This window comes from Muscardinus avellanarius, assembly GCF_963383645.1.
Source record: "Muscardinus avellanarius genome assembly, chromosome: 15".
NCBI classification, from domain to species: Eukaryota; Metazoa; Chordata; class Mammalia; order Rodentia; family Gliridae; genus Muscardinus; species Muscardinus avellanarius.
In genome coordinates, this window is record NC_137801.1 from 88911145 (window position 1) to 88938070 (window position 26926).

General features: G+C 55.4%; 1 protein-coding gene across 1 annotated transcript; it reads right to left on the reverse strand.

Annotated features, from left to right (window-relative positions):
* Window positions 1-26592, reverse strand: KANSL3 (KAT8 regulatory NSL complex subunit 3; the record flags this gene model as incomplete). The annotated part of the gene is made up of 22 exons (XM_080711454.1): window positions 1-208; window positions 336-415; window positions 1207-1340; window positions 1541-1763; window positions 2081-2190; window positions 2550-2680; window positions 3266-3350; window positions 3690-3881; window positions 4805-4882; window positions 5758-5914; window positions 6057-6257; window positions 6571-6634; window positions 10079-10236; window positions 10385-10459; window positions 11574-11645; window positions 11733-11834; window positions 11999-12115; window positions 12307-12438; window positions 16574-16759; window positions 16877-16967; window positions 24853-25023; window positions 26378-26592. 22 exons carry the CDS (start codon window positions 26590-26592, stop codon window positions 1-3), a joined length of 2982 nt encoding a protein of 993 aa, XP_080567580.1.
* Window positions 26593-26926: the final 334 nt, after the last annotated feature.

Consider the following 26926-nt stretch of genomic DNA (forward strand, 5'->3'; position numbering starts at 1 on the left):
TCAACGGACAATCTGGGAGACGCTGGCCCTGGTCGTCAGCACACCACTCGAGGACGGTGGACGTGGAGGCAATGACCGTCTCAGGGCTTCAGGGTGACAGCTCGGCTGGACTGCACCTGTGCCCAAGCTCCCCAAGAGGCAGCCACGGCTGACCTGGCAAGGAGGATGAGTCGCGTGAACGGCATCTTCAGGGTGCTGGAGGCAGGCGCTGCGGTGGGCGGGACAGACACAAGGGTCAGTTACCACGCCCAGTCCCACTGGCCCACTCATCCCCTCCTGAGATCTGATCACAAAGTACTCAACGGGAGAGGCTGGACGCCCGGGGCACGTGCTACGGCAGCCTGGAGCCCAGCTCGGGCGCGTAAGGGCTGCGAGCCTCCCTCACCCCAAGAATAGCTGACAGGGTGACCTCCGGCTGCAGGACCGAGGGAGACGGCCCGTTACAGCATGGACACTGCAACACGGCCTCGCCACAAAGGGCGCCGGGCGCACAGGGCCGGGAGGGCAAGAGAGGAGGAGTCGCGGGTGCTGTGCCACACGGGACACGAGGGCTGAGCAGTGTGAATGGAGGAGAGCAAGCTCGACAAGGACGGGGCGAGACGGCCATGCTGGTCTCGGCTGGCTCCGCAGGTCGCCAGCTTAGGAGCATTTTATTTGGAAAGATCGTAATAGAAATCAGGTTGGTTAAGAGGAAACGATGGTGACTTCCTGGATAGGAGCTATAAAAACCCAGTTTTAAGCTGCGCACATTCGTAATCCCAGTACTTGGGAGGCTGTAGACAGCCCCAGCTACTTAGCGAAACCGTTTAAAAAAAAAAAAAAAAAAAACAAGGGCTGGGGGTGTAGTTCGTAGGTAGAATGCCCTTGGGTTCCATGCCTAGTACAAAACAAAGACACAGAAAACCAGCTCTACCCTAAGAAGGCAGCAGTGAACACAGAGACCTGGGAAGGCAGGGCACTGGAGAGCCCCGGTCAGAGGTCAGGGGCTGGTTCTACGGCGTACCCTGAGGGAACCCAGAGGCAGAGGGGAGGGGAAGAAGGACACGCCTGTGCCGTGCAGCCAGGCCCTCAGCCAGGGAGTGACGGGACGGGACCGGATGGCGACCCAGAGGGGCCAGGACTCAAGCTGAGCGGCTAGTTATAACCCTGATTCTGGACTTGAATCGGGTGTGTCCGCGGGCGCAGCGGCTCCTCGGGCAGACTCACCTGCGAGCCGGAGGGCAGCACCTGGGAGGCGGGGTCCTCGGTCGGGGCTGCTCCTGAGCCCACGGGGCTCAGTGTGGTGACTCTGCTGGGCTGGCCACGGAGTGTCAGAGTGATGGTGGTGGGGACCTTCAAGCCTGGGAGAACGAGCGGGAAGGGTTTCTGGCTACAGCCTCTTTCTGCGGAGGCCTTCCTCTCCTGGGGCGTTCCTTCATGTGACCCCTCAGTCTCTCCCAGCGGAGCCCGAGGGTAAGGCAGGGCTGGGGTTGGACATGCCCATGGAGACGGGAAGGTCGGAGGGAGAGCTCAGGGCTGGAGCCCCAGTCCTGAGACTCACCTGATGCCTGGCTAGAGATCTGGGCCAGGCCAGGGAGGCTGCTGGCCAACTTGGCGAGGCCCCCATTGGTCAGCAGCTGGTGGATGGCCGTGGGCTTCCCTCCAGGAGCGGCACCCAGGGAGGAGAGGGTGGTGGCCACGGGAATGGTGCGGACAGTGGTGCCAGTGCCCGTGGTGATGGCGCCCAAGCTCTGCATGGGGGTGGGCAACCTCACCCCGGCAGCCTGCAGGACACAAGCCCGTGGTCAGAGCTGCCGCCCACAGCAATGCCGGAGCTCGGCCCGGGCGCACCCTCAGGCTGGCGTGCGCTGAGCACCTGCCCCAGGCCACGCAGGCCTTCTGCAGACGTCCTTTAACCCTTCAAAGGCTTGGAGCTCCTGCTACACACACCCCCAGGCAAGGACAAGAGAGGTCAGGACACACGCCGGGCCCCGGCCTGCGCAGCTCCTCCTGTGTGGCCACCTGTCCGTGCACAGCCCACTGGCCCAGGCTCCCTGTCCACCCTCCCGGTGCCTGCCAGTCCCGGGGAGCCGGCGAGCACCTGTGCGGCTGGTCCTGGGGAGGGGCTTGCGGGGAGGCCGGCGCTTTTGCTGCTGATGTCCTGCAGGCTGAAGCTAAGGCCTTGGAGGAGGCTGCTGGCTGATGTGGCCCCTGCAGAGGACACAACAGGCATCAGGCACAGCGTCCTCACGCCTCCCCAGTGCAGCCGCACCGTCCGCCCACCTATGACCGAGCTCAGCCCCTCCACTCTGGGCATGTGTGCCCGCCACCACAGGAGCGAAGACAGACCACCCAAGTCAAACACAACGCACAGACCAGCCATCAGGGCTGGGGTGTGTACACCATCCCATTCCTATACACAGCCCCTGTGGGTGCTAAGCCGCGGAACTCCTCCCTCAGGCTGACTGCAGCTCCTGCCAGCCTCTATGACCAGAGGCATACCCCCATTCCCAGCTGTTCCTCTATGCCCACCGTTCCACAGCACACACAGTCTGTGCGGGAAGGGGTACCTGGGAGGGAGCTGCCTGGGGATGTGGCCACCAGGCGGCTCTGCAGAGTGTGCAGGGCACTGGGTGTAGCGCTGCTGGAGGCCGCTGGCAGGGCCGGGCTGGCCAAGGCTCCCCCTTCAGAAGCAGCTGATCTGCAAACCAAGGAGGAGCTCTGTTGCCCGGGGGTAGCGGGCAGCGGGCAGGGAGGTGAGGGTGCTCCTGGCGAGATCTTCGATGCTGAACGCAGGCCTGAGCCTTCCAACCTTCTGAACCTAGCCCCTAACCTTCTGAAAGTCAGGCCCAGAGTAGAGCACTCAGGCCTGGAGAGCCAGGCATGCTGCGCGGTCTATATAAAAATAAACCTGGGCTTGCCCAAATCAAAGCCAAAAGTCCCAATCAGAAAGACGTTGCAGCCGGGCGTGGTGGCACACGTTTGCAATCCCAGCATTTGGGAGGTTGAGACCAAAGGATCGTGGTTCGCGGACTGTCTCAGCTACTTGGTGAGGCCCTTCGCAACTTAGTGAGACCCTGTTTCAAAATAAAGAATAAAAATAGGGCAGGGGTGTAGCTCAGAGGCCAAATGCCCCTGGGTTCCATCCCCAGACCAGCAAGAAAAATAAAATAAAAATAAAAACAGGAAGACGTTGCATTGCTGTCCCAGGGGTGCAGAATGCAGCACCTCCCCAAGCACTAAATGGGCCAGGCGGCAGTGGAGGGAGGGGCAGGGACAGACTCACTTGGCCGTGGGGAGAAGTCCCGCTAGGTCCTTGGCTCCTGCAGACGCCGGCCCCAGTGCCATGGCGATGGGCTTTCCCCCTGCCGCTGCAAAACAGCCATGGTCAGTCCTGTTCACTGCCTTTCCCAGTTCTACACCTCGGGCTAAAATCGAGGTACGGGCAAAGGCCAGAAGGCAAAAGCAGGAAGCGCTAGGTGGAGCAGGGAGCTGGGGTACTCTGTCCTCTCATTTCTACGCTCTCTGGAGTACCTTGTCACTCTCCCCTGGACCGAAGAAGAAAGTACACGGCTCTCTGAATGGCCCGCACCTCTCCCTGCCCGGCTGCCGTCCTCCTTCGGACGAGGTCTCCACCCACCCCAGCTGCCTCTGCGGCAGTGCCTGGAGCCTGGACACAGGCGGGGCCGCCCGGGGGCCAGTGGACTCACCTTCAAGTGCTCCTCCTTGGGGAAGGGCACAAGGCCCGCCCGCCGCGTCCCCCTGCGGGATGAGGGACACTTTAATCTTTGGTCGCTTGGAGGTCTTACTGCCGGGAAGAGGACTGGAGGGATGGTGCCGCTTCAGCTGGACCCTAAGCTCCTCTTTCTCTGCCTCTTCTGCCGGCTCTGACGAAATGGGAACTGAGAGATGGAGCTGAGGTGAGACCCCCGTAAGCCAAAGCTTGATGGACCCCAGCCGTGGCCAGCACGGGATGGCCACTGGGGATACAGAGCCACCCACATGCGGGACATCCCATGTGGACCCCGCCTTGCCCATCCCCGGCAGGACAGAAGACACGCTGGCCCTGCCCAGCGAAGGCCAAGGACAGCCAACACAGAGGACTCCCATCGCAGATCTGGCAGGCCTTCCCAGATGCGAGGACCGTGGTCGCCCTCCGCCTCTATACGGGAGTCCCCAGGGCCTGCTGGCTCTGAGGCGCTAGGAGGTGCAGGTGCCTGGCGGGGCTCTTCTGCCCAAAGGGAACAGGGACAGTGGCCCGTGCCACAACCTGGTCCCCACGTCACGTGTACCAGCAAAAAGGCCTTCAGGCGCCACACAGGCCGCCCTCCACAGACTCAGCCGACCATTGTGACATGGCCATGCCCCAGGACACCAGCCACCCTGCAGGCTCCTCACGGGTCCGTCCTGCCCTGCTCGCTAAACCCAGACACTGCCCTCAGGCCCCTTGGCACAGCAGGCAGGGCTGTGGTGAGGGGGCAGCAGCCCAGCGAGGACGGAGGGCTTCCTGGCATGGCCACAGGCAGGGCGCTTGCTCATTCAGCTAGGACGCTGGCCAAGACCAGCGGGGCGGCCCAGGGGCCCAGCCTAAGCTGCTCAGTGGCCCGAGTGCTTGCAGCTGCCAGGACGGGAACGGGAAACGGGCAGGGAGAAACTCAGGAGGAGCTGAGGCTCACAGCAAACAGGAGAGGCCCAGCCCAAACCTGCTCAGTGCAGGAGCCACAAAGAGAGAGACTGCAAAGAGGAGAGCACCGCCAGAGGCCGCGGGAGGAGGGAGCGGGCAGGAGCACAGGAAGCAGAGGGCCGAGGCGAGGAGGGCACTCACCGAAGAGACAGGGGGAGGCGCCAGGAGGAAGAGCTTTCCTCACCAGCATGCTCTGCTTCAGAAAAGCAGCAAACTGTGCTGGAACGAATCAAAGAATCACAGAATCACAGGCAGCCAGAGAGAGGAGGAGGAGCAGGGACAGGAAGAGAAGAAGCAGTCAGCACGGCGTGAGGGCTGAGCCTGCCCTGTGGCATGGAGTTGCCCACAGCGGAGGCTGCAGCACCTCTCTACCTCCCAGGGCCACAGCCCACTCCAGGGGCCGGAGGCAGGGCGCCCAAGACACAGGAGCGCAGCATAAGGCTCCCTTCCGTGCCTGTTACTGCCCTGGGCTGCCATGCCCACTCCTGCACCTGCGCCACTCTGGTCTGTGTTCAAGCCCAGCTCACCCACCTGCCATCAGCACCCCTCAGGTTCTCAACTAATCACACCAGCCATTAGCACAGCTGTTTTCAAACATCTAATTTCAACCACACAAACGTCTCCAGGCCTCCTCTAAAACCTACCTGTGGAATTCCGCTCAACTCCGTGGAAGGACCCAGCGTGAGTCTTAGCTCTAAGAGCAAGACGAGGATGGCATGACACCCGCTGGGGTGCCTTAGTCAGCGAGTGAGACCACTCACTGCCGTGTGCCGAGGGCTGGCGCTCTGCCCATGGGGCCGGAGCAAGACACAGCTTCCGGGGGGCGGGGGTGAGAAGTTTAGGCTGACACCCACAGAGCTTCTAAGCCAGCACACTCGGACAGAGTGCACCTGCTGAAGAGGCCAGGGACTCATCCACGCTCACCTGCCTAGGCGGGGGGGGGGTGGGGGGTGGGGTGGTGGTGGTGTGTGTGTGTGTGTGTGTGTGTGTGTGTGTGTGTGTGTGTGTTTCACATGCTCTTGGAAACCTGCGGCGCACCTCTGCAGTGGCCACGGGCACCGCCTGGAGAGCCAAGGGTGCTGGCCGAGCCTTACCTTGGGCTTGTCTGTGGCTCAGCACAGCTTCTGTCCGCTGCACGTGTCTCTTCAGCAGCTGGGAGCTCCCGATCTGACTGGACTTTGGAGCAGAGGTCACGGCGGTCACTTTGGTCTTGGGACTGGAGGTGGGGCTGCTGGACACACTGGAGAGGTCCTGAGCAGAGCGAGAGGGCCAGAGATGAGCCGGTGTTGCTGGGAGCCAACCGTCAGTCAGCCTGGCCCCGTGACTGCCCAGCTGCCCAGCCCCCAGGCCAACACGGAGACACCGCGGGGCCCTCCCGCTCCAGCAGTGCTACCTCTGAGCCCGAGGGAGAGGCAGGGAGCCTGGCAGCAGGGGAAGCAGGCCGGCTGCTGCGCTCAGGGACTTCAAAGGCCAGGTCCCTGCGGGCTGCGTCCCGGGGCTTCTTCTTCTTCTCGGTATCCAGGTCCCGAGGCTCGGGGCCCAGATGCGCCTCGCTGCGAGTGAGCACTCCCGTCAGAAAGTCCACGATCTCGTCCTAGCGTGAAAGGCGAGCCAGGGTGCAGGTGCTCAGGAGACAGGGACCACCCACACCACTTCCAGCAACTGTGATCACTGCCTCAGCGCGGGGCTCCACGCAGCCGTGGCGGAGCAGCACAGGCCCTCGTGGGCGCCCGGACAGTCGCCCCCCACGCCCCCTGCCCGCTCTCTTCCTGTGTGCCTCTTCTCAGCCGTGATCAGGCCTATCAGGGCCCGATCGATGCCCTGCTCTGCAATGAGTGGCTGTCAATCAGATCAAACCCGAGAGGCAACCCCGAGGCAGCCTCGGAGGGGACCCCAGGAGGACTCACCTGAATGCACCTGTCCACCATGCTCTGGGTCAGCCCTTCCGACTTCTTCTTTGCTTTGCTTATTCTAAGAGGCAAAAGGAAGAGGTTTCTCTTGTGTTATCTCCTAGGGCGGGAAGGACTATGAGGGCCCTCAAGCAGGTGAGAAAACCTCTCCGAGCCTCACACATGTAGAATGGGGAATCCTAATACCTCATTCGGGGAGCTGTGGGAACTGAGCAAAACCACTGTGTAAAGAACCAAGCACAGTCCACTCCAGAAGTTCCATGACTCTGTCCTAACAGGTGAAGTCCATCTTGGACTGTAGGGCTTCAATGGAGAGGTCCCCCAACACAGCCTCCTACCCTGAAGTTACTGGATTAGAAGAAGAAAGGAGGTCCCAAGTTCTAAAGGGATAAAAAACCGACCACAGCCAGCTGCATTCCCCTCTTTAAAAGCTAGCCATGGCCAGGCGTGGGGGCGCATGCTTGTAATCCCAGCATTTGGAGGCTGACACAGGAGGATCGCGGTTCGCAGACAGCCTCAGCTACTTAATGAGGCCCTCCACAATTTAGTGAGACTCTGTTTCAAAATAAAGACTAAAACATAGGGCTGGGATGTAGCTTGGAGGTAGAATGCCCCTGGTTTCTATCTCTGGTACCTCAAAAATAAGTAAAATACAAGCTAGCTATAGCCGAGCATGGTGGCACTGTACTTGAGGGGCCTAGGGACTTAGACAGGAAGATAGAAGGTTCCTGGCCAGCTTCAGCTACTTAGCGAGACACTGTTTCACAATAAAAAATGAAAAATATAGCTGGGGTATAGAAAGAAAGAAAGGCCTAGCCTTAAAAAAAACTTTTTTGTGTGTTTTGGTGGTATTGGGGATTGAACTCAAGGATATTCTACCTCTGAGCTTTTTTGTTTGTTTTGAAAGAGGGTCTCACTAGGTTGCTGAGTCTCATTACTTGAGACTGTCTTTGAACCTATGATCCTCCTGTCTCAGCCTCCCAAGCAGTAGGATTTCAGGGGTGCACAACACCCAGCAAGAACCTCTGGCTTTTACTGGAGATTGACCCAGAGGCATTCTACCTCTGAGCTACACCCCCAGTCTGATTTTTCTTATTTGGACATAGGGTCTTGCTAGGCTGAGGACAGTCTACTTGCTGAGGCCGTCCTTAGAGTCCTGGGATTAAAGGCATGTGCCACCACGCCTGGCTAAACCTCTGATTTTTATTTTTTATTTATTTATATTTTTTTGGTGGTACTGGGGTTCCTGGAAGCCCTTCTACCTCCAGGCTACACTCCCAGACCTATTTTTACATTTTTATTTTGAAACAGGGTCTCCTAAGCCAGCGCACGCGGCTGGCTTCGAACCTGGCGATCCTCCTGTCTCCGCCTCCCAAGCGCGGGGATGACAAGCGTGCCCACCACGCCTGGCCTAAACCTCTGTTTTTTGATTGGGGGTCTAGGCAGAGAGACAAAGAGACCTCCAAGTTACAGAATAGAGAACAGTTTGCTTGAACTTCCGAAAGCTGATCTCTCAGCTGATGGCTACTGGCCGCTGACCCTGGGTCGCACTCACTTTCCAAAGAGGGCAGTGAGCTGCAGAAGCTATTCAGCAGAGCCTCTCAGCAGTGGGTCAGGACGAGCTGAGGCATCCCGATTCTCAGCCCCACACCAAGACTCGAGAGCAGCACCCAGCTCCCCGCCTTGGGGCGACTCAGCACACACAGGGCTCCTTAGACAGGCACGTTTGAGATCTGAGAAAAGCACGTGCTGATGTGAGACCACGACCTCGAGACTCAATAGGCTGGACGCTAAATTCACAAGAAGCTGGCAAATGACAGAGGCCAGACGGACTTGTTCGGGACATGTAAGCAGGACACTGTGAAAACGGTGGGGCGCACAGCCAAGTGGTCAAGACGGAGGGCCCCGAGCAGGAGCCAAACGCACAGCACGGCCTTCCTTTCAGCCTGTCATGAAAACCACCACAGCTCTACCTGCCAGCGCTGCACACACGGCGGCCGTCTGCGGCCGGAGCAGCTGCCAGGAGCCCTTTCCAAACTCAGGCTGTATTTATACTCCAAAGCACACCAAAAGAGACCTGACGCTGGTGGGACGCACACCTGCGATCCCAGTCTTGGGAGCCCGAGAGAAGGAGGAGCGCGGGCTCGCGGCCAGCCTCAGCCACACAGAGTCTCTCAGCAACCTAGAGAGACCCTGTTTCAAAACCAAAAAGGAAGGGCTGGGCACAGTTCAGGGGTAGAGTGTCTCCAAGCCCAATCCCTAGTACCACACACACAAAACTAACAAAAAAGAGACAGTATAAATCATATCTACGTAAGCATCATTCTCAGAAAGGAATGAGGTTGGTTTGTTTTGATACTAGAAATGGAACCCAGGGGCATTCTACCTCTGAGCTACACCCCCAGCCCTGTTTTTAATTTTTAATTTTTGTAGTACTGGGGATGGAACCCAGGGGCATTCTACCTCTGACCTACAACCTCAAGCCCTATTTTTTATTCTTTATTTTGAAAGCAGGTCTCACTGAGTTGCAAAGGGCCTAAGTAGCTGAGGTTGGCCACGAACTGGGATCCTCAGTCTTAGCCTCCCAAATGCTGGGATGACAAGCGTGCGCCACCACGCCTGGCTATGTATTTATTTATTTATTGGGTCTGGAGATGGAAACCAGGAGCATTTGACCTCCGAGCCATACCCCCTGTCCTATTTTTTATTCTTTATTTTGAAACAGGGTCTCACTGAGTTGCGGAGGGCCTCATTAAATAGCTGAGGCTGGCCGCGAACCGCCATCCTCCAGTCTCAGCCTCCCAAATGCTGGGATGACAAGCGTGTGCCACCATGCCTAGCTAGGAATAAGATTTTTAAAATGCCTATTCCAGTGAAAGTATGTTCAGTCTCAGAGTATCTTTTCCCCACAAGGTAAATACTAATTACTAAGGGAAAAGACTGACTTCATAGTGGAGAACCAGAAGGAACTAATTTTGCCATGTGGTCAAGGGTGCCATCAGTGGTGAGAAGACAAATCAACACCCCGAACTCGTGATGGGACGCAGAGACTTGGGCACACGAGCGTGCAACCTTCCTGCCCAAAATGCACGCTTCGACGCCACAGAAGGAAATGGCAAAGCAAGGGCCGTCTGCGGCGAGCTGGCCTGCAGCCCACAGAACCTGCAAGCCACAGGACACAAGACTGCGGCTGGCGCCACACTGACGGAGGCACAGCGGCCACCGGACGTGTGGCCTGGGCCAGGACACAGGAAGGCAGCTTGGAGACAGCTTGGAGACAGGCGCCACAGAGTAGCCATGCTTGCTTATCAGCGCCGGCTCCTGGTCTTGAGAACTACGCCTCGGCTGCATAAGACGCTAACATTCGGGAAATCCACGTGAAGGGGGTAAGGGTCTTTTTAGCACCTGTTTTATAACTTTAGTTTCTACAGATCTGAAATTGGTGACAATGTAAAATTTTTTAACGCCCTTGCCCTTGCAGCTCGAGTCGGGGGAACCTACTCACCTGAGGTTGTCGTCGGCTCCCCCGACCACCACCAAGCTGTTCTCAGCTCGAATCTTCTCCCGGAAGTCCTCCATGGCTTCAGGGTGACACTGCAGAGAGTTCTGCCCAATGACAAAGAGGACCGGAGTCTTCATGTCCAAGAGGGGATCGTCCACATCCTAGAATGGCCAAGTTTTAGATCAGCCAGCTCCTCCTCGCGGAGCGCTGACCCCACAACTCACCGGGGAGGGTGAGCTGTCCAGGTGGCCCCACTCGGGTGAGGCGCACGCGCCAGCTGCCCCACTCCCGCTGACACCTCGCGCTTACCCCTCGGGGGCCGTCCACGGTGAACAGAGGAAAGCCGAGGCAGACAGCGGCAGTGACATGCTCCATCACCGACACCTGCGGACGAGGGCATCGCTGGTCTGAAGGACGAGCGACCTCACTGCCCCTTGGCCTACCCAGAATCCAGGAGGGCCCAGACCACCAGCGGCCCCGCCCCCGCGCCCTCCCAACCCCCAGGTGCAGCAGGAAGGCACAGGCACAAGCTGTGCGGACCCGCAGGCCGCACTGTGAGGACGGCAGCAGACGGCTGAACTCAAGATGGGGCCCACTGCTCAGACGAGAGCCTCCGAGCTTTTTCTTCACTATGAGCATGATCAAGAAAACCAGCGTGTTGCCGTTCTCCTTTAAGAGAAAACCTGTCTCTGTCCGGCTTAACAGACTGCCCCTAGATACCCAGATTTCTTGGAATGGCTGCCAAGCCCCACTGTCCCTGGGGTGGGTGTGCAGGGAGGCCCTTCTTCCTCTCTCGGCTCCAGACAGCAGACTTCGTGAGACAGACAAAAGAACTGAGGCTCTGGACAAGCAGGATGACGCACACGTCCAGCAAACATGCGGATGGAAGGTAGAGAAAAGGGTCCCTGCTGTCTTATTCACTCATGTTTTCTCATGGTACCAGGGAATGAATGCAGGGTATTCTATCTCTGAACTATACCCCCAGCCCTATTTTATTTTGAAAGACGGTCTCACTAAGTTGATGAGAGTCTCACTACATTGCTGAGGCTGTCCTCAAGCCTGTGATCCTCCTGTCTCAGCCTCCCAAGTACTGGAATTAGAGGTGAGTGTCATCACACCTGCAGCGTCCCTGATGTCTTAGAACTGAGCATGAACAACTCTTACCGCGTGCCTGCTACAGTTACTGATTTTCTGGTAAAAGGAACCTTTCTAGTATGGAACCTCATTTGGAGAACAAAGAAACCCTCTCTCAGCGGTAGTGCCGAGATCTCTGAACGGAAAGGACCTGCTGGGACCTATTCAAATAGCTGGGAGAGAGCGTGGGTGGAGGGACGATGGGGCGAGCTGGGCGAGAGGCCAAGCGCTGGCTCATCAGCTTCTTTCTACCTGTGTTTCTGCCTAAAATCTTGCACGATCAAGTTTCAAACTAAAGTTTGTCTTCTACAGCTTAAGAAAGGCAGTGACGTAGGTAAGGCATGGCGTCGCGGAGCCTACTCACGTGACACGCCACCAGTGCTCCTGTGTTCCAGCCAACCAAGATGACGGGCTTGTGCGGGAAATGGCTGTGGATCTGGCGGGGAGAGAGGAGACAGTGAGGCCTCGGCGCAGTGGCCCAGAGGCACAGACACGTGTGTTTGGCCACGCGGGGCGCGCTCACCTCCAGCACCTTGCTCCGCACCGCGCCGATCATGTGCTCAAGGCACTGCAGGACGCCCACCCCGCTGCCACTGTCCAGCAAGTGGGTGGCCACGGGGATGACCTGCGGAAAGAGGGCGCCAGGCCAGGCACGGTGAGCCTCTGCTCCGCGTACCTTCACTCCCCAGCCCTTCCGAGGACAGGAAGTGTCGGGGAGGCTTCACAGTAGAACAGTCTGCCTTGACCCCTCGCCCGCACGCCCTCCACCCGCCCCTGCCCTGTGCGTACCTTGCCCAGGCAGGAGAGCTGGGACTGCCAGAAGCGGTGGCGCCGTGAGGTGGGGAACACGGAGCTGGAGGGCCCGGAGGCGGCCACGAGGATGAGTGGGGAGCCTGGGAGTTTGCTCTAAGGAGAGAGCCCACCAAACCCGCTGTGTCAGAGGTGCCACCCAGAATGTCTCAGCGAGTGTACCCCACCCGTAACCTTGCGTGCAAGCTGTTTTTCAGCGCTAGAGAAAGCAAGTCATTAGTGACAAAGACTGAAGCCCAAGCTTTAAGGTGCCTACGCACTGCACGGCTAGCGAGCTGCCGACTTACTGGCTTGTTGTGAGAAAGCACCCCGACAGCCGGGTCCCAGGGCCGCTTCAGGAGGAGGGACAAGGCCTCGGCCCCCGCGGCACCCGTCTTTGTGTTGCACGACACAAGCATCCGGTCAATCAAGGTTGGGATCTAGAAAAGGAAGGGCAGAGGCTTAGGCAAAGTGAAAGCCCTCTCCCACCAGCAGTCAGCAGGAAGACACGGTCCACCTGAGCCTTCCAGACCTCAGAGCAAAGGCACAGGGCTCCTACCAAGGAAGGACAGGGGACAGCCGGGTGCGGTGGCCGTGCCTGTAGTCCCTGCGCTTGGGAGGCTGAGACAGGAGGAACCCAGGTTCGTGGACAGCCTCAGCTACTTAGCAAAGCTCTCAGCAGTTTAGTGAGACACAGTTTCAAAATAAAGAATAAAGCCGGGCGTGGTGGCGCACGCTTGTAATCCCTGCGCTTGGGAGGCAGAGACGGGGATTAAGCAGGTTACAAGTCAGCCGCGCTGGCTTAAGAGACCCTGTTTCCAAATAAAAAAAGTATAAAATAGGTCTGGGAGTGTAACCTGGAGGTAGAAGGGCTTCCAGGAACCCTAGTACCACCAAAAAATCAAAACGACAACAAAAAAAGAATAAAAAATAGGGCTGATAGTGTAGTTTAGAGGTAGAATGGGCCTGGGTTCAATCCCCAGGACTGCGAAAATAAACAAATAAATGCACAAGGAGGAGGGATAAAGAGTTATGCCCAGAGACAAATCGCCTCTCAATAATAAGAAAAACACAAATCCAGTGTGTTTGGGTACACTTGTAATCCCAGCATTCGGGAGGCTGAGACAGGAGGATTGTGGTTCTCGGACAGTCTCAGCTACTACTTATTGAGGCCCTTTGCAACTCAGTGAGACCCTGTTTCAAAATAAAGAATAAAAATTAGGGCTGGGGGTGTAGCTCGGAGGTACCACAAAAAAGAGGGAGAAAGAGAGAAAGAAGAATGAGTTTTGCTAAAATGTTATGGTAAAACCAGAAATAGTAAAAAGGCTACAAGAAAATATGCCAAGCTGGGTGTGGTGGCGCACGCTTGTAATCTCCACGCTTGGGAGGCGGAGACCGGAGGATTGAGCAGGTTTGAAGCCAGCCATGCTGGCTTAAGAGACCCTGTTTCCAAAAAAAAAATATATATATATATAAAATAGGTCTGGGAGTGTAGCCCGGATACCACCAAAAAAAAAAAAAAAAAAAAAAAAAAAAAAGAAAGAAAGAAAATATGCCAAAATATCAACATAATAATCTGTGGAATTATAGAATTATAGGTAATTTTCTTTATAGGTTTCTGTATTGTCTAAGTTTCCTCAGTAAACATCAGCTGATTATGTAATTTTAAAATCCTCATTTTCTTCTAGAGTATAGCCTTCAAGCTGTGGCATGTTAATGAAACCTATCATTGTGTTCAAAAACACTCCCTACTCTCTTGTATGTATGTGATTTCCACTACAGCCCGTCTTGTGACCTCACAGGCGCATAAACGTGCGTCTCAGACATGCTGAGCTGACGTTACAAAGGACACCCGTGTGGACAGATGCTGCCCACAAAAGGCCAAGTGGGAGATGGGAAAGGAACGGCTTTGAAAGCCTGGGGCGGGTTGTGGGCTGTGTCTTCCTGCGGTCCACTCTACCTCTGAGCTCCACCCCAGCCCTATTTTTCACTCTTATCCTGAAAGCGTCTCACTGGGCCTCGGGAGGGCCTCCCTGAGCGCTGTCACTAAGGCTGACCGCGACCTGTGGTCCTCCTGGGATTGCAAGTGTGCACCACTGTGACTGGCTTGATCCTGCTTCAAAGGAAGAAGATAAAGTGGGCTGGGGCGTATTTCGGACGTGAACGCGCCTGCGACCAAGGCCAGGACCACGCGCAGGGGCCAGTCTGTGTCTCCACTACCTTCTCTACCATGGAGCGGACGGGAGAGCAGCTGGCCAAGGGCAGGAAGCGCAGCCACGTGGTACCTGCCAGCGGCACCCTAGAGCAGCATGCTCAGTCAGACCCTCGGGACAGAGCGTCTGGTGGGGAGGAGCGAGTGGAGGCTGGGGCTCAAGTCAGGGTGGCGCCCACGGGCATCAGTCGAGTCAGCGGCACAGCAGCTGCCGCACTAGGCGCCCACCAGCGGCGCGTATAAAGGGAACGACACTCGGGAGCCTGCGGTGGCGGAGAGCAGGCCGCCGGCACTGGGTGGCGCTCCTGCCCAGAGAGCACGCGCCAAGGTGGCACCGCCCAGCGCAGGAGGCCGTGGAGAGCCACTGGGAGGCTCACACTCAGACCCACTGTGCCGAGCCCGGGGCACCACCCCCAGGCCCAGGGCTCCACCGGAGTTCTGCCGGGAAGGCTGGGCTCTCGTTTGTCTTCACTAGAAAATAAGGTCCCCCAGCCAGGCATGGCCGTGCACACCTGTAACCCCTGTACTTGGGAGGCAGAGGCAAGAGGAACACAGGTTCATGGCCAGCCTTAGCAATGTAAGTGACGCAGTCCCTCCACACCTTAGTGAGACCCTGTTTCAAAATAAAAGAATAAAATGGGGCTGCAGGTGTTGCTCAGAGGTAGAATGCTCCTGGGTTCAATCCTCAGTAAAAAAAGGCAGAAAGAAGGCCACCAGAGCAGACGGCAGCTGTCTCCCTCACCAAGCAAGAGGAAACTGAAAACTCCCTACCATGCATGTTGCAACTCTATCCAGCCCGAGTTTTGTTTTATTTTAGCACTAACCATTCTTTAGCTTTTTTTTTTTGGTGGTACTGTGGGTGGAACCCAGGGGCCTTCTACCTCCAGGCTACACTCCCAGACCTATTTTATACTTTATTTGGAAACAGAGTCTCACTAAGTTGTCGAGAGCCTCACTAAGTAGCTGAGGCTGGCTTCGAACCTGTGCGATCCTTCTATCTTGACCTCCCAAGCACAGGGATTACAAATGTGGCCACCACGCCCAGCTCCATTCTTTAGGTTTCTAACACACTCTTAAAAAAAAAAGTTCAGTACATTTTGCCTAGTGGTTGAGCACTTGCCTAGCATGTGGGAGGCCCAGGTCCCAACACTGCAGAAAAGAAAAAAAAAAAAGTCAAGAACTGAATTAATGCCGGGAGTGGTGGCGCACACTTGTAATCCCCGTGCTTGGGAGGTAGAGGCAGGAGGATCGCGCAGGTTCGAAGTCAGCCTTGCTGGCTTAAGAGACCCTGTTTCCAAAAAAATATATAAAATAGGTCTAGGAGTGTAGCCTGGAGGTAGAAGGGCTTCCAGGAACCCCAGTACCACCACCAAAACAAACAAACAAACAAAAAATAAACAACAAAAAACTCAATTAATACTAGCTGTCTGAGACTACTTTGTATTAAAGCAAATCACTCTACTCACTTTGAGACTCAAGGGGCCTGGCATGGTGGTGCATGCCTGTACATCCAGTATTTGGGAGGCTGAAGTAGGAGGATTGCAGGTTCAAGACCATCCCAGCAATTTAGAGAGGCCCTCAGCAACTCAGCGAGACCCTGTTTCAAAGTAAAAAATAAAACAGGGATGGGGACGTGGATGAGAGGAAGAAAGCCTCTGGGTTCCATCCCCAGAGCCATGAAAACATCTGTGCCAAGCACTGTCCCTTGGTTAGTTTAATCCTCTCAGGAACCCTACATGGGTATCATTTTGGAGAGAAGAAGCAGAGGCCCTCTTAGCCCTCGCAGGGCTCACGCCTGTCAGGGCTGGGCCAGCCTGGTGAGCGGCCTCCAGGCCTGATGTCCACTCTACTGGAGAGCGCAGTGCAGCCACTAACGTCACGGCAAACGGGGACCCGCGAGAGGAGCAGCGCGGCACAATACTGTCCACGCGAGAAGGCCGGTGTGGAAGGCGATGTTGGTGACGAGTCACGCCACTCAAGTGTTGCTGCAGAAGGCTCGTCCCTTCGTGAAGACCCTGGGGTCATGGAGCCTCCTTGCTGTGTACCCCGGCCTCCGAGGCCACGGGTCTGCTTCTCACCCCGCCAACTCTCGTCCCCGGGACCCTTCGTCCTGTCCGCCACGATTCGGCTCAGCAATGACTCACACGGTGAGCCACGAGGCGAGGCCAAGCGGGCACCCAGGCTTTCAGGTACCGCACCTCATCCTGGAGACGTGCGCTGGAGACCTCAGACACAAATGTGAAATGATGCCGTTTCCCATTTCTAATTGCGAGCCTGTCAGGTAGGTCCTGTCAGCCGACCCGGCGATGGCCGCGTCCAGCCCCGTGTCCGGAACGCGTGCGAAGGACCACCCACGGACTTACCTTCCCTTTCAGCGTCTGCAGAGCGTCCAGGTAGGCGGCCAGCAGGGGCAGGCTCAAGGTCTCCACGAGGGTGGAGTGCAGCCAGTGGATCAGCTTGGTGTCCCAGCTCACACTCGCCAGAGCCTGCCGCACCCTCCTCGCACACTTGTCCACGGCGACGCGGCGCAGCACCGGCTCGTTGCACGCCTGCAGGAGGGAAGGGCACGGACACGAGCCCCACGGTCAGCAGGGCGGGCGCGGGCGGAGCAGCCAGCCAGGGCCTCGTGAGGAGGGGCCCGCCGTGGCAGGTTTCTGGTGTCTTACCCCTTCATTGGCCAGGCGGGCAAGCCGGTCAGACTGCAGGGCTTTGAGTATCTTGTTGAATAGCTTGTTCTGGGCCACTGTCCAGCCAGTCCTATAATGGAAACTCTGAGGAATTAACGTCAAACCCTAGGCCACTCCCCAGGAAGTACAGCACACAGCGAAGGCTCTGCCTGGCTTCTGCCCGTCATCAGAGACCGTGCCTTGAGAGCGCAGCCTGACACCATGAGCGGCACTCGGGCCCCAGCCCTGCCTGCCGGCGACTCACCGCGCACCCACCTTAACCGCACGCTGCGGTCAGGGCCAGTCCAGTCACCGACAAAGTCCTGTAGCGCTAGCCGAGCGAGCGAGCTATCCAGCAGCGAACACAGTCCCATCAGCAAACAAGCACACGGCAGCACCTCAGAGACACGCTTGGGTTTTCTAAGTTTTATACTTCACACAGGCAGCAAGCCTTTCAGCGTGCCAAGACCCTCAAGTTCAGAGGTCTAGTAAAACTAGCTTTCAAAACAAATCCGGCACCAAGACAACCACGAAGCGGCTACTGCCGCTCTCCACCGCTCCGCCACACCAATCTCTCTCGCCTTCCTTTTTGGAATTTTTCGTCTGCACAATACAACTAGCAAACTTACGTGCTCCAAGAGTTACTGCTACCTACCCCGGCACATGACGCCAGCATCCTGCACCCGCTTCTTACTGACAGCCTCCTGTGGCCTTCAAATCCACAGCCAGCTCTGCAGAAGCCTGCCCTACTGCTCGCCCCAGCGCGTCCCCGACCACCCCGAGCCCGCTCCCAGCGACCTTAAGGATGGGGACGCAACCCAGGCTAGCAGTCTTCCTGAAGCTTTGAAGAGAAAGGGAATAGAAGGCACTCCACATGTTTACCAACTTTCTCTGCCGTTAAAAAAAAAAAAAAACCCAAAACCATCAAATTACTTTGTAAAGTAAAAGTGGTTGCCAGACCCAACGAGATACATTAAGGTTACACCTCACATCAGCAGGGATAACTATACAGAGCTGAGATCACCACTGGTTAGCTAAAAAAGAAAATCTGGATCCACACACACCAGTCTTCACACCAGAATAAATTCTGGATGTAATAAATACCTAAATATTAAAAAAAGTCAAGTTGAGTGTGGTGGCACATGCTTGTAATCCTAGTACTCAGGAGGCTAAGATAGGAGGAGCACAGGTTCAAGGTTAGCCTCAGCTACTTAGCAATACCCTGTTTCAAAATAAAGTAAAATAAAATAGGGCTTGGGTGTAGCACAGAGGAAGAATGTCCCTGGGTTCAATCCCCAGGTACCCCCCATACATTAAATAAATAAATAAATCTACTAAAGTTATAGGAAAAAACACCGATACCTATCAATCTACTTACATCCCTACTTCCCTATGTACCTATCTCTTAGAATAAGGTCTTTTTTTTTGGGGGGGGGGTCTGGGGATAGAACCCAGGGGCATTTGACCTCCAAACTACACCCCCTGCCCTACTTTTTATTCTTTATTTTGAAACAGGGCCTCACTAAGTACTTCAGGCTGGCCGCGAACCACAATGCTCCAGTCTCAGCCTCCCGAATGCTGGGATTCCAAGCGTGCGCCACCACGCCCGGCAGAATAAGGTCTTCCTAAGGATAAGGACCCAGCCCTGCAGTAAGGGCCTGGCTGTGTCCAAGTCCCCTTTGTCCATGAAACAGATGATGCTACTTTTTTTGCGGTACCCAGGGGCATTCTACCTCCGAGCTACACCCCCAGCCCTATTTTTTATTCTTTATTTGAAACAGGGTCTCACTGAGTTGCCCAAGGCTTCACCAAGTAGCTGAGGCTGGCCGCGAGCCATGATCGTCCTGTCTCAGCCTCCTGAATGCTGGGATGACAAGTGTGCGCCACCACGCCCGGTGACCCCACGTTTCTTAGAAGTTCAGGCTGGCCATGGCCACTGCTATCGGGACAGCGGGAGCCCCCGACTACAGAGAAGCAGGCAGCTCTTCTTCACAGGCGACCTTCCGACTTTGGCTAAGGAGCCCCTGCCTTTCCTCTGCAGCCCTGGTCGCACCCAGGCCTCTGCTCGGAGATGGCTCCGCTCATCTGTTTTCCGTTTTCAGACATGGCCTCCGCTGTCCAGCCTGGCCCTGAGCGTCCAATCCCTTCTGACTACTGGGACCATAGGCACGCACCTCCCCGCCCCGCTGCTAAATCCCTTCTTAGCCTCCAGAGCCACTCGTCCTTTTGTGACTCCTAGTGGCATCAGAGACAGTCGCGGGTCTCTGGGGTGCCCTCTGTCCCCCAGCCCTCCTGGCTTGATTCCGGCTACATCGGCAGCAGCCATTCCATTTCTGTTTGGTTTGATACTCAGAAAGATTCTAGTCTTGGGAGGCGGGGAGTGAAAGCTTCAGCTCTGTGCTGGGACTAAGGGTACCTGGGGAAGGTTGTCAGGACTGGGGGCCCCAGCCCATCAGCTCACGATCTCATGTTCCTTCCTGTTGCTGAGGTACACAGGCGGGGTGTGGTGGCACGTGCCTGTAAGCCTAGCGCTTGAGAGACTGAGACTGGAGAGTCACAGGTTCGAGGATAGCTTCAGCAACACATCAAGACTCTCAGCAATCTAGCAAGACCCTGTTTCAAAACAAAAACTCCAAAGGGCTGGGGGTATACCTCGGAGGTAGAACTCCCCTGGGTTCAATCCCCCGGTACCACAAAAAAGGACGGACGGAAAGAAGGAGGATGGCACATACCAGTGGCTTCTCCCTGGGATTCTCAGGTGGGCTAAGGACTGGGTGGAGGGTGGGGAAGGCAGATGTTCACAAATACTATGAAAAAGGTCTAGAGCTGGGCATGGTGCTATGTGCCTGTAAGCACAGTACTTGTGAGGCAGAGAGAGAAGGCCTGCACATTTGAGGGCAGCCTCAGCAATGCAGTGAGGCCCTCAGCAACTCCGTGAGACATGTTCTCGTATTTTGTAAGCTTCGTGGGAGGCTGGAAAATTAAGTGGGCAGGAAAAAAAAAAGATCTAACCCAAGATTAAGATAAAGAGCATGCAAAATATATAATTAAGGAAAAATTTAAAAACAGAAGAGAGAATGTTAAATACAAGTCTAAACAGTCGAATAGCTGATGGGAATTCTGATGAGTCAGCTGCCCCTCCCAGCCCACATCTATTCAGCTTTCTAAGTGCAAAACGGCTCTTTATTTCTTAGATGAGCTCAGATAACCAACCTTTGTTTCCCATGCTCTGACTCAAACTGAACAGTACGCTGACCTCGGCGTCATTCTACTCAAAGCAGCTAAATAGTACGCTGGTCCTGGAAAACGTGGTATTTTCAAAGGCAATCATTATTTCTGGTCCTGTTTCAGGCAAGACTAAATCAAAGTTAAAATGTCTAAAGGTTCTTTTTGAAACCAAATGCCCAACAAGGGGAGAGAAAACTGGACAGGGCCATATGGCCTCTACCACGACTACACTGTGACGGCAGGGCGGGAGCGGCACGGCAGTCTCAAATGAAGGCCACGTCTCCGTCGCAAGAGGACCTGAGGACACCGAAACTGAAATTCCATGTCACGAAAGTACTATTCTTTTTTTTTTTTTTGCAACTACTTAAAAACACGGGAGTCATTCTTGGCTTGTAGACCACACAAAAACCAGCTCAGGTGTCAGTCTGACAACTCCTGATAAAACCAAGCAGAGAGAAAGACTTAAACAAAATAGCTGCCAGTACCAAGGAAAGGCAGCCGGCCAGGACGTGGTGAGGTCTCACACTCTACACTACCTTAAGGCAGCTTCTAGAAATGATTCTAGAGGGCGACAAGGAGCCCTAACACAGAAACTGAAAGACGGACCACGGATAAGACGCCATCAGTTTGCTCTCTGGGGACAAACTCCACAGCTCTAGGGGCCATCCATGGAGCGCTCCACGTGGGAAAGTGTAATTGACATGACCGTATACAGGAAGAAAAGCAGAGCAATTTAACCATCAAGTAAAAAGAAAACAGCACAGATGAGTATAATCAAAGCAGAGGGAGCTCCAAACTCCAACAAGCGACAGATGTGGGGACAGGGTCATAACGTGCTGACCGGGGCGCCGGCACACGCAAGGGCCTCCAAGAGCTGCCCGCGAGCCCGCTGCCGCGGGACGCCGTCTCCAGTCTCGTCCACACTGGACCCACTGAAGCAGCAGTTACTTTCAGAATAACGGAATCCTCCCAGTCCAGGGCAGCGTCGCCACAGGACAGAGGGCCCTGCCAGAGCCCGGTGGAGGGCGCCCTGTCCTGCCTCGCAGGGCGGCGGGAGCGTGCGGTCACGGTGCCTCTGGGAGCCCCGCACCCTGCAGCACTTCTGCAACAGAAACACTTCCAGAACCTTCCGCTGGCATGGCCGCTGGGCAGCGGCATCTCCTCTGCCTGGCAGCTTTCTCTCTCCTTGTGAGTTAGGAAACCGGCATTTCTGTGTATCATTAGGTCTCCAATGACCGTGACACCCAGCATTACCCCACGAGCTTTCCAAAGTCGCACGCTGAAGACAAGCAGCCAGGGAGGCCGCCTGTCCTCACACCCCGGCGGCCTACCCTCTCACTGTCCCGAGCTCCGGAGCCGCGCTGCACGGTCCGCACGCGTCCCCGCGCCCACTGCCATGGTTTCTCCACCTCCCTGGCTCAGCTCCCTCAGCGCGGGGTGATGAAGGCAGCCTGGAGTTGCGGGAGGGCCCTTGCCTGACACCCGTGCTCTTTCTTGCCGACCACCATGGCGATAAACCCTTCCGCTGAACTGGCGGACATTGTCTGCAGCCGGCCCCACTCACAGCGGTGTGTCTTCATCTGAAGCCGAGGAGCCCGCCTGCTCCTCAGGGCAGCGAGGCGATTCCACCTCGAGACCCCGACCAACTTCTTCACAAGGTCTCTCCCCAAGGTGCAGAGCGGCCTCCTCCACAGCGCCTGTCCCCGAGGCTCGCAGCTCGCTCCCCGCCGGCCTCCAGCCTCCCCGCCCTCCCCTCCTCTCCCCTTCTAACCAAACACCCGTCCCGCCCGCCAGCTCCTGGTGCCAAGAGGGGCGCTCCCTACACAGACCTGCCAAGCCCTGGGCACCGCTGACTGCCCGGGGAGCGCACCAGTGGCAGTACTGACAGGCAAACAACAGGACTGGCGGGGTACGGCAAGGTCTCAACTCACACTGCTGGTGGCACAAAGCGGAAGAGCTACTGTGGAAAACCACCTGCCGGCTCCTCAAAGGTAGACACAGCTGTTATACGAGCCAGCGACTCCACTCCTGGGTACGAGCCAAGAGAACTGAAAACACACGTCCACACCAGAACGTGCACACGAGCAGGCGGGTAGTCAGGGCGGCACGCTGGCCGACTCCCCAGCACCACACACAAGTTCACAGCAGCAACATTCATTACAGCCAGACGGGAACAACCCAAGTGTCCGTCGACTGAACAGCGGACAACGAGCTGTGGCTGGCTCCACAGCGGAGCACCGTCGGACAGGGAAGGAACGGAGCACTGCCAGGCGCTGCAGCAGCACCCCTGAAGACAGCCTGCCCGGCTGAACGCCGCAGGAGGAAGCGTCCAGGACGGCGAGGCCAGGACGGCGAGGACACGGGGAGCCCAGGGACTGGAGGCTTGAGAGGAAATGGGGAGTCTCTGTTAATGGGAATAAGATTTCTTTTGTGGTGATGAACTATTTATCAAATTAACTGTGATGACTTCACAACTCCAAACAAGTAAAACCCACTGAGCCGGGCGTGGTGGGCACGCCTGTAATCTCAGCATTCAGGAGGCCGAGACAGGAGGATGGCAGTTTGCCCACAGCCTCAGCTACTTAGGCCCTCTGCAATTCAGTGAGACCCTGTTTCAAAATAAAGAATCAAAAATAGGGCAGGGGATATAGCTCGGAGGTCAAATGCCTCTGGGTTCCATCCCCAGAAGACCCACAATAAATAAATAAATAAATAAATAAACAAATAAATAAGGCTGGAGATGTAGCTCAGAGGTAGAATGCCCCTGGGTTCCATTCACAATAACACATAAACACACACACACACACACACACACACACACACACACACACACACCCACACACCACTGGCTACAAACATTAAACAGGTAAATTATATGGTATGTAAATAATATCTCCATGAAACTGATATGTAATAAGATAAACATTTGCCAAATGAAGACAGAAAAAATGGCCTATAGACAGGAGGATCACAGTTCATGGCCAGTCTCAGCCACTTAGTGAGGCCCTGTTTCAAAACAAAAACCGAAGTAGGTCTGGGGGTGTAATTCAGAGGTAAAATGTCTCTGAGTTCAATCCCGAAACTACAAAAACAAACAAACAAACAAACAAATAAATAAAATATGCTGGACGTGGCGCACTTGTAACCCTAGTACTTAGAAGACTGAGATAGGAAGATCACAGGTTCGCAACCAGCCTCAGCTACTCAGCGAGTTAATGAGTTAATTGCAAGTTAATGAGACCCTGCTTCAAAGTAAAAAAATGGGCTGGGTTCGATCCCCAGTACTGAAGAAAAAAAAGAAATAAAACACAATTATCTATTTTTTCATGGAGTAGTGCTGAGCCCCTTGAGGGCCGAAGGAAGTGTAGGCACAAAGCCAGCCGCCAAACTTGTGAAATGTGTTCAAGCACACCCTCAACACTATAGACTGAGTCTTCTTTCTCTTTCCTGTATTAAGGACAGATTCTAGGGGCTTCTGTATGCTGGGCAAGTATTCTATTACTGAGCTACATTCCCAACTCTTTTTTTGAAGACAGGGCCTTGCTCAGGAGCCCAGGCTGGCCTCAGACTTGAGATCCTCCTGCCTTAGCCTCCCGAGTAGTTGGAATCACAGATGTGCACCACAGTGCCCAGCTGCAAATCTATTTATTTATTTATTTTTTTTTTTGGCGGTACTGGGGATGGAACTCAGGGGCATTCTACCTCTGAGCTATATTCCCAGCCCGATTTTTTATTCTTTATTTTGAAACAGGGTCTAAGTTGGGAAGTGCCTAAGTAGCTGAGGCTGGCTGCTAACCTATGATTCTCCTGTCTCAGCCTCTCAAGTACTAGGATTCCAAGTGTGTGCCACCACAGCCAGCTTTGCAAATTGTGTGTGTGTGTGGTACTGGGATGGAACCCTGGGGCTTTCTACCTCTGGGCTACACCTCCAGACCTATTTTACATTTTATTTTGAAACAGGGTCTCACTGAACTGCCGAGAACTCCGCTAAGTAGCTGAGGCTGGCTTTGGACCTGTGTGATCCTCCTGTCTCAGCCTCCCAAGTGCTGGGATTTGCAAATCTATTTTTAAATGTCAAACATTTGCTAGTTTTCATGTGACTCCAAAATATTTTCACTATCCTAGTTACGTATCATATAAATGCAATTATCTTACAGACATACACTTGGTTTTTTTTTTTTTTTGGTGGTACTGGGGTTCCTGGAAGCCCTTCAACCTCCAGGCTACACTCCCAGACCTATTTTTACATTTTTATTTTGAAACAGGGTCTCCTAAGCCAGCGCGCGTGGCTGGCTTCGAACCTGCGCAATCCTCCTGTCTCTGCCTCCCAAGCGCGGGGATGACAAGCGTGCGCCACCACGCCCGGCGACATACACTTGGTTTTTCTAATAGTCTGGGAGACTTCTACGTTGCATCGTAAGCTACAGAACTAGTCATATCTATCAAACTTAATTTTTTAGGTTTTGGCTCTATTGCCCAGGCTGGCTTCAAACTGCTGGGCTCAAGGAATCCCCCTGCCTCAGCCTCCCAACTAGCTGAGACCATAGCATCAGCCATTATGCCCGACTCTCAAGAAACATTTAGTATCCACGGCCTTGCTGTCAGGACGTGGAGGGGCCGACGCGCAGCCTGGTCTCCAGCAGCTCACGGCAGACCAAGCTGAGCGTCACGATGCAGTCCTGAGGGGACTATGAGGCCCAAGGGAGACAAGCTCGAGAAGACCACACCGCCTCCTGGGGCGGGCCCACCTGCTGACGTGCTCCTCCCAGTCCTCGGGCGGGGGCGGGGCGTCTGCCGAGGTCCTGGCGAAGATGGCGTGCCGCTCGCACTCGTTCATCACGCTGCGCGCCTTCTGGTTGTCGTACAGCGGCGTGGGCATGGGCGCGGCAGTCTCCACGTCAATCGGGACGTCTGGCTCACTGTAAACGGGCGAGGAAATCGGACCGGCCGTACGTCCTTCACGCACGCACGTGCCTAACGACCATCCGGTTGTCAAGACTGTCTTTAAATACGGTCAGCTTCAAATGATGTATAACCACATTCTATCCACAAGAAAAACTTTTTGTATTTTGGGGGTCTGGGATGGAACCAGGGGCATTCGACCTCCGAGCTACACCCCCTGCCCTAGTTTTTATTCTTTATTTCGAAACAGGGACTCAGTGAGTTGCAGAGGGCCTCACTAAGTAGCTGAGGCTGGCAGCGAACCGCGATCCTCCAGTCTCCGCCTCCCTAATGCTGGGATGACAAGCGTGCGCCACCACGCCCAGCCCACAAGAAAATTCTGATCCAAAGTCACCTTTCCCATGCTTGTTAGCTCTCTGCCCTCTCTGTGACACGTGCTGGAGGAACACGGTCATTTCAGAATTAACCTATAGAAAAAGTGACGAGCAGCAGGACAGCGTGGCGCACACTTGTAGTCCTAGGACTTGGGAGGCTGAGACAGGAGGGCCACAGGCTGGAAGACAGCCTCAGCGATTCAGCGAGGCCCTGATCAACCTAGCAAGACCCTGCTTCCAAATAAATAAAACACCGGGCTGGGGGTAGACTCAGAGGTAGACTGCCACACAGCACAACACCTTTTGTCACTTTAGTGCATAAACTGGTTTGCTCAAAAGAATCACCAAGAGCCGGGCGCGGTGGCGCACGCTTGTCATCCCAGCATTCGGGAGGCTGAGACCGGAGGATCGCGGTTCGCGGCCAGCCTCAGCTACTTAGTGAGGCCCTCTGCAACTCACTGAGTCCCTGTTTCAAAATAAAGAATAAAAACTAGGGCTGGGGGTGTACCTCAAGAGGTAGAATGCCCCTGGTTCCATCCCCAGTACCGCAAAGAAAAAAAAAAAAAAAAAAAAAAAAGAACTGCCAAGCAGATTTATGTAGCCAGATGTGACTGTATCACCTATCCTGTAATAAATTTATGCCACTGTCGGGCAAACCAGATCATACTAAACCGACAAGAGGCGTCATGCTGCGTGGCAATCATTTAAAGCCAACCTTTCGGTCTTCCTCTTCTCAGTTTAACCCTCTCCCCGTACAAGTCGTACTATGTAAGTGGAAAAAGCATCTGCTTTCCTCTGCAGTCTTGCTTTCCTAACTTGTTGGGAGGCGCCCACATTGAGGCTGGCTATTTTTGTGCTGTTTAACAGAGATGCCTGAATTAAATACCCAAGCTTCCCACGCTACTCCCCAGCCACCCCCAGTCATCCCGACAGAGCCCTCCCTGGTCTGATCACTGCCTGGCGGGTCGCCGCCTCTGGGGAAGGAGCCCATACTCACAGGGTGTTCTCATGCTGCCGACGCGGGGTAACAAAGAGCATGCGGGTCGGGCGGGCACTGCTGGCATCTGGGTGGGCACTCCACGGTTTGGCATAGCTGTGATCCAGAAAAACCAGGTCCAGCTCCCGTTCATGCACTGACAGCTGGAAGAGCAAGGAGGTGCCCATGCGCCGGGCCGAGGTCTGGAAGTCCCTCTCCCCGCCCCGGTGGGCCATGTCAGGACGGCACAGGTCAGAGCATGGGCTTCCGCATGCTAGTCACCTGCGACGGAAAGTTCTAGTTAGAGTCAGCTCAGATGGCTGTTATGCCCCACTGGAACTAACATGATTCTACAGAATTTTGTAACTGCAGCGCTGACGGCTCAGTTCACAAGACCCTCTCCTGGAGGCACACTGAACCCCTTGGCCCAGCACCTCAATTCCCTAGGTGCCTGGGAAGAGGCATGTGAACCAGGACACCCCAGTAACAGCAGGGCAACGTGGGCCCCTAAGAAGCTATTGAAAGCCTGGACTCCTGGTCCTTCCATCAGGGTCAACAAAAGCAGTGCGG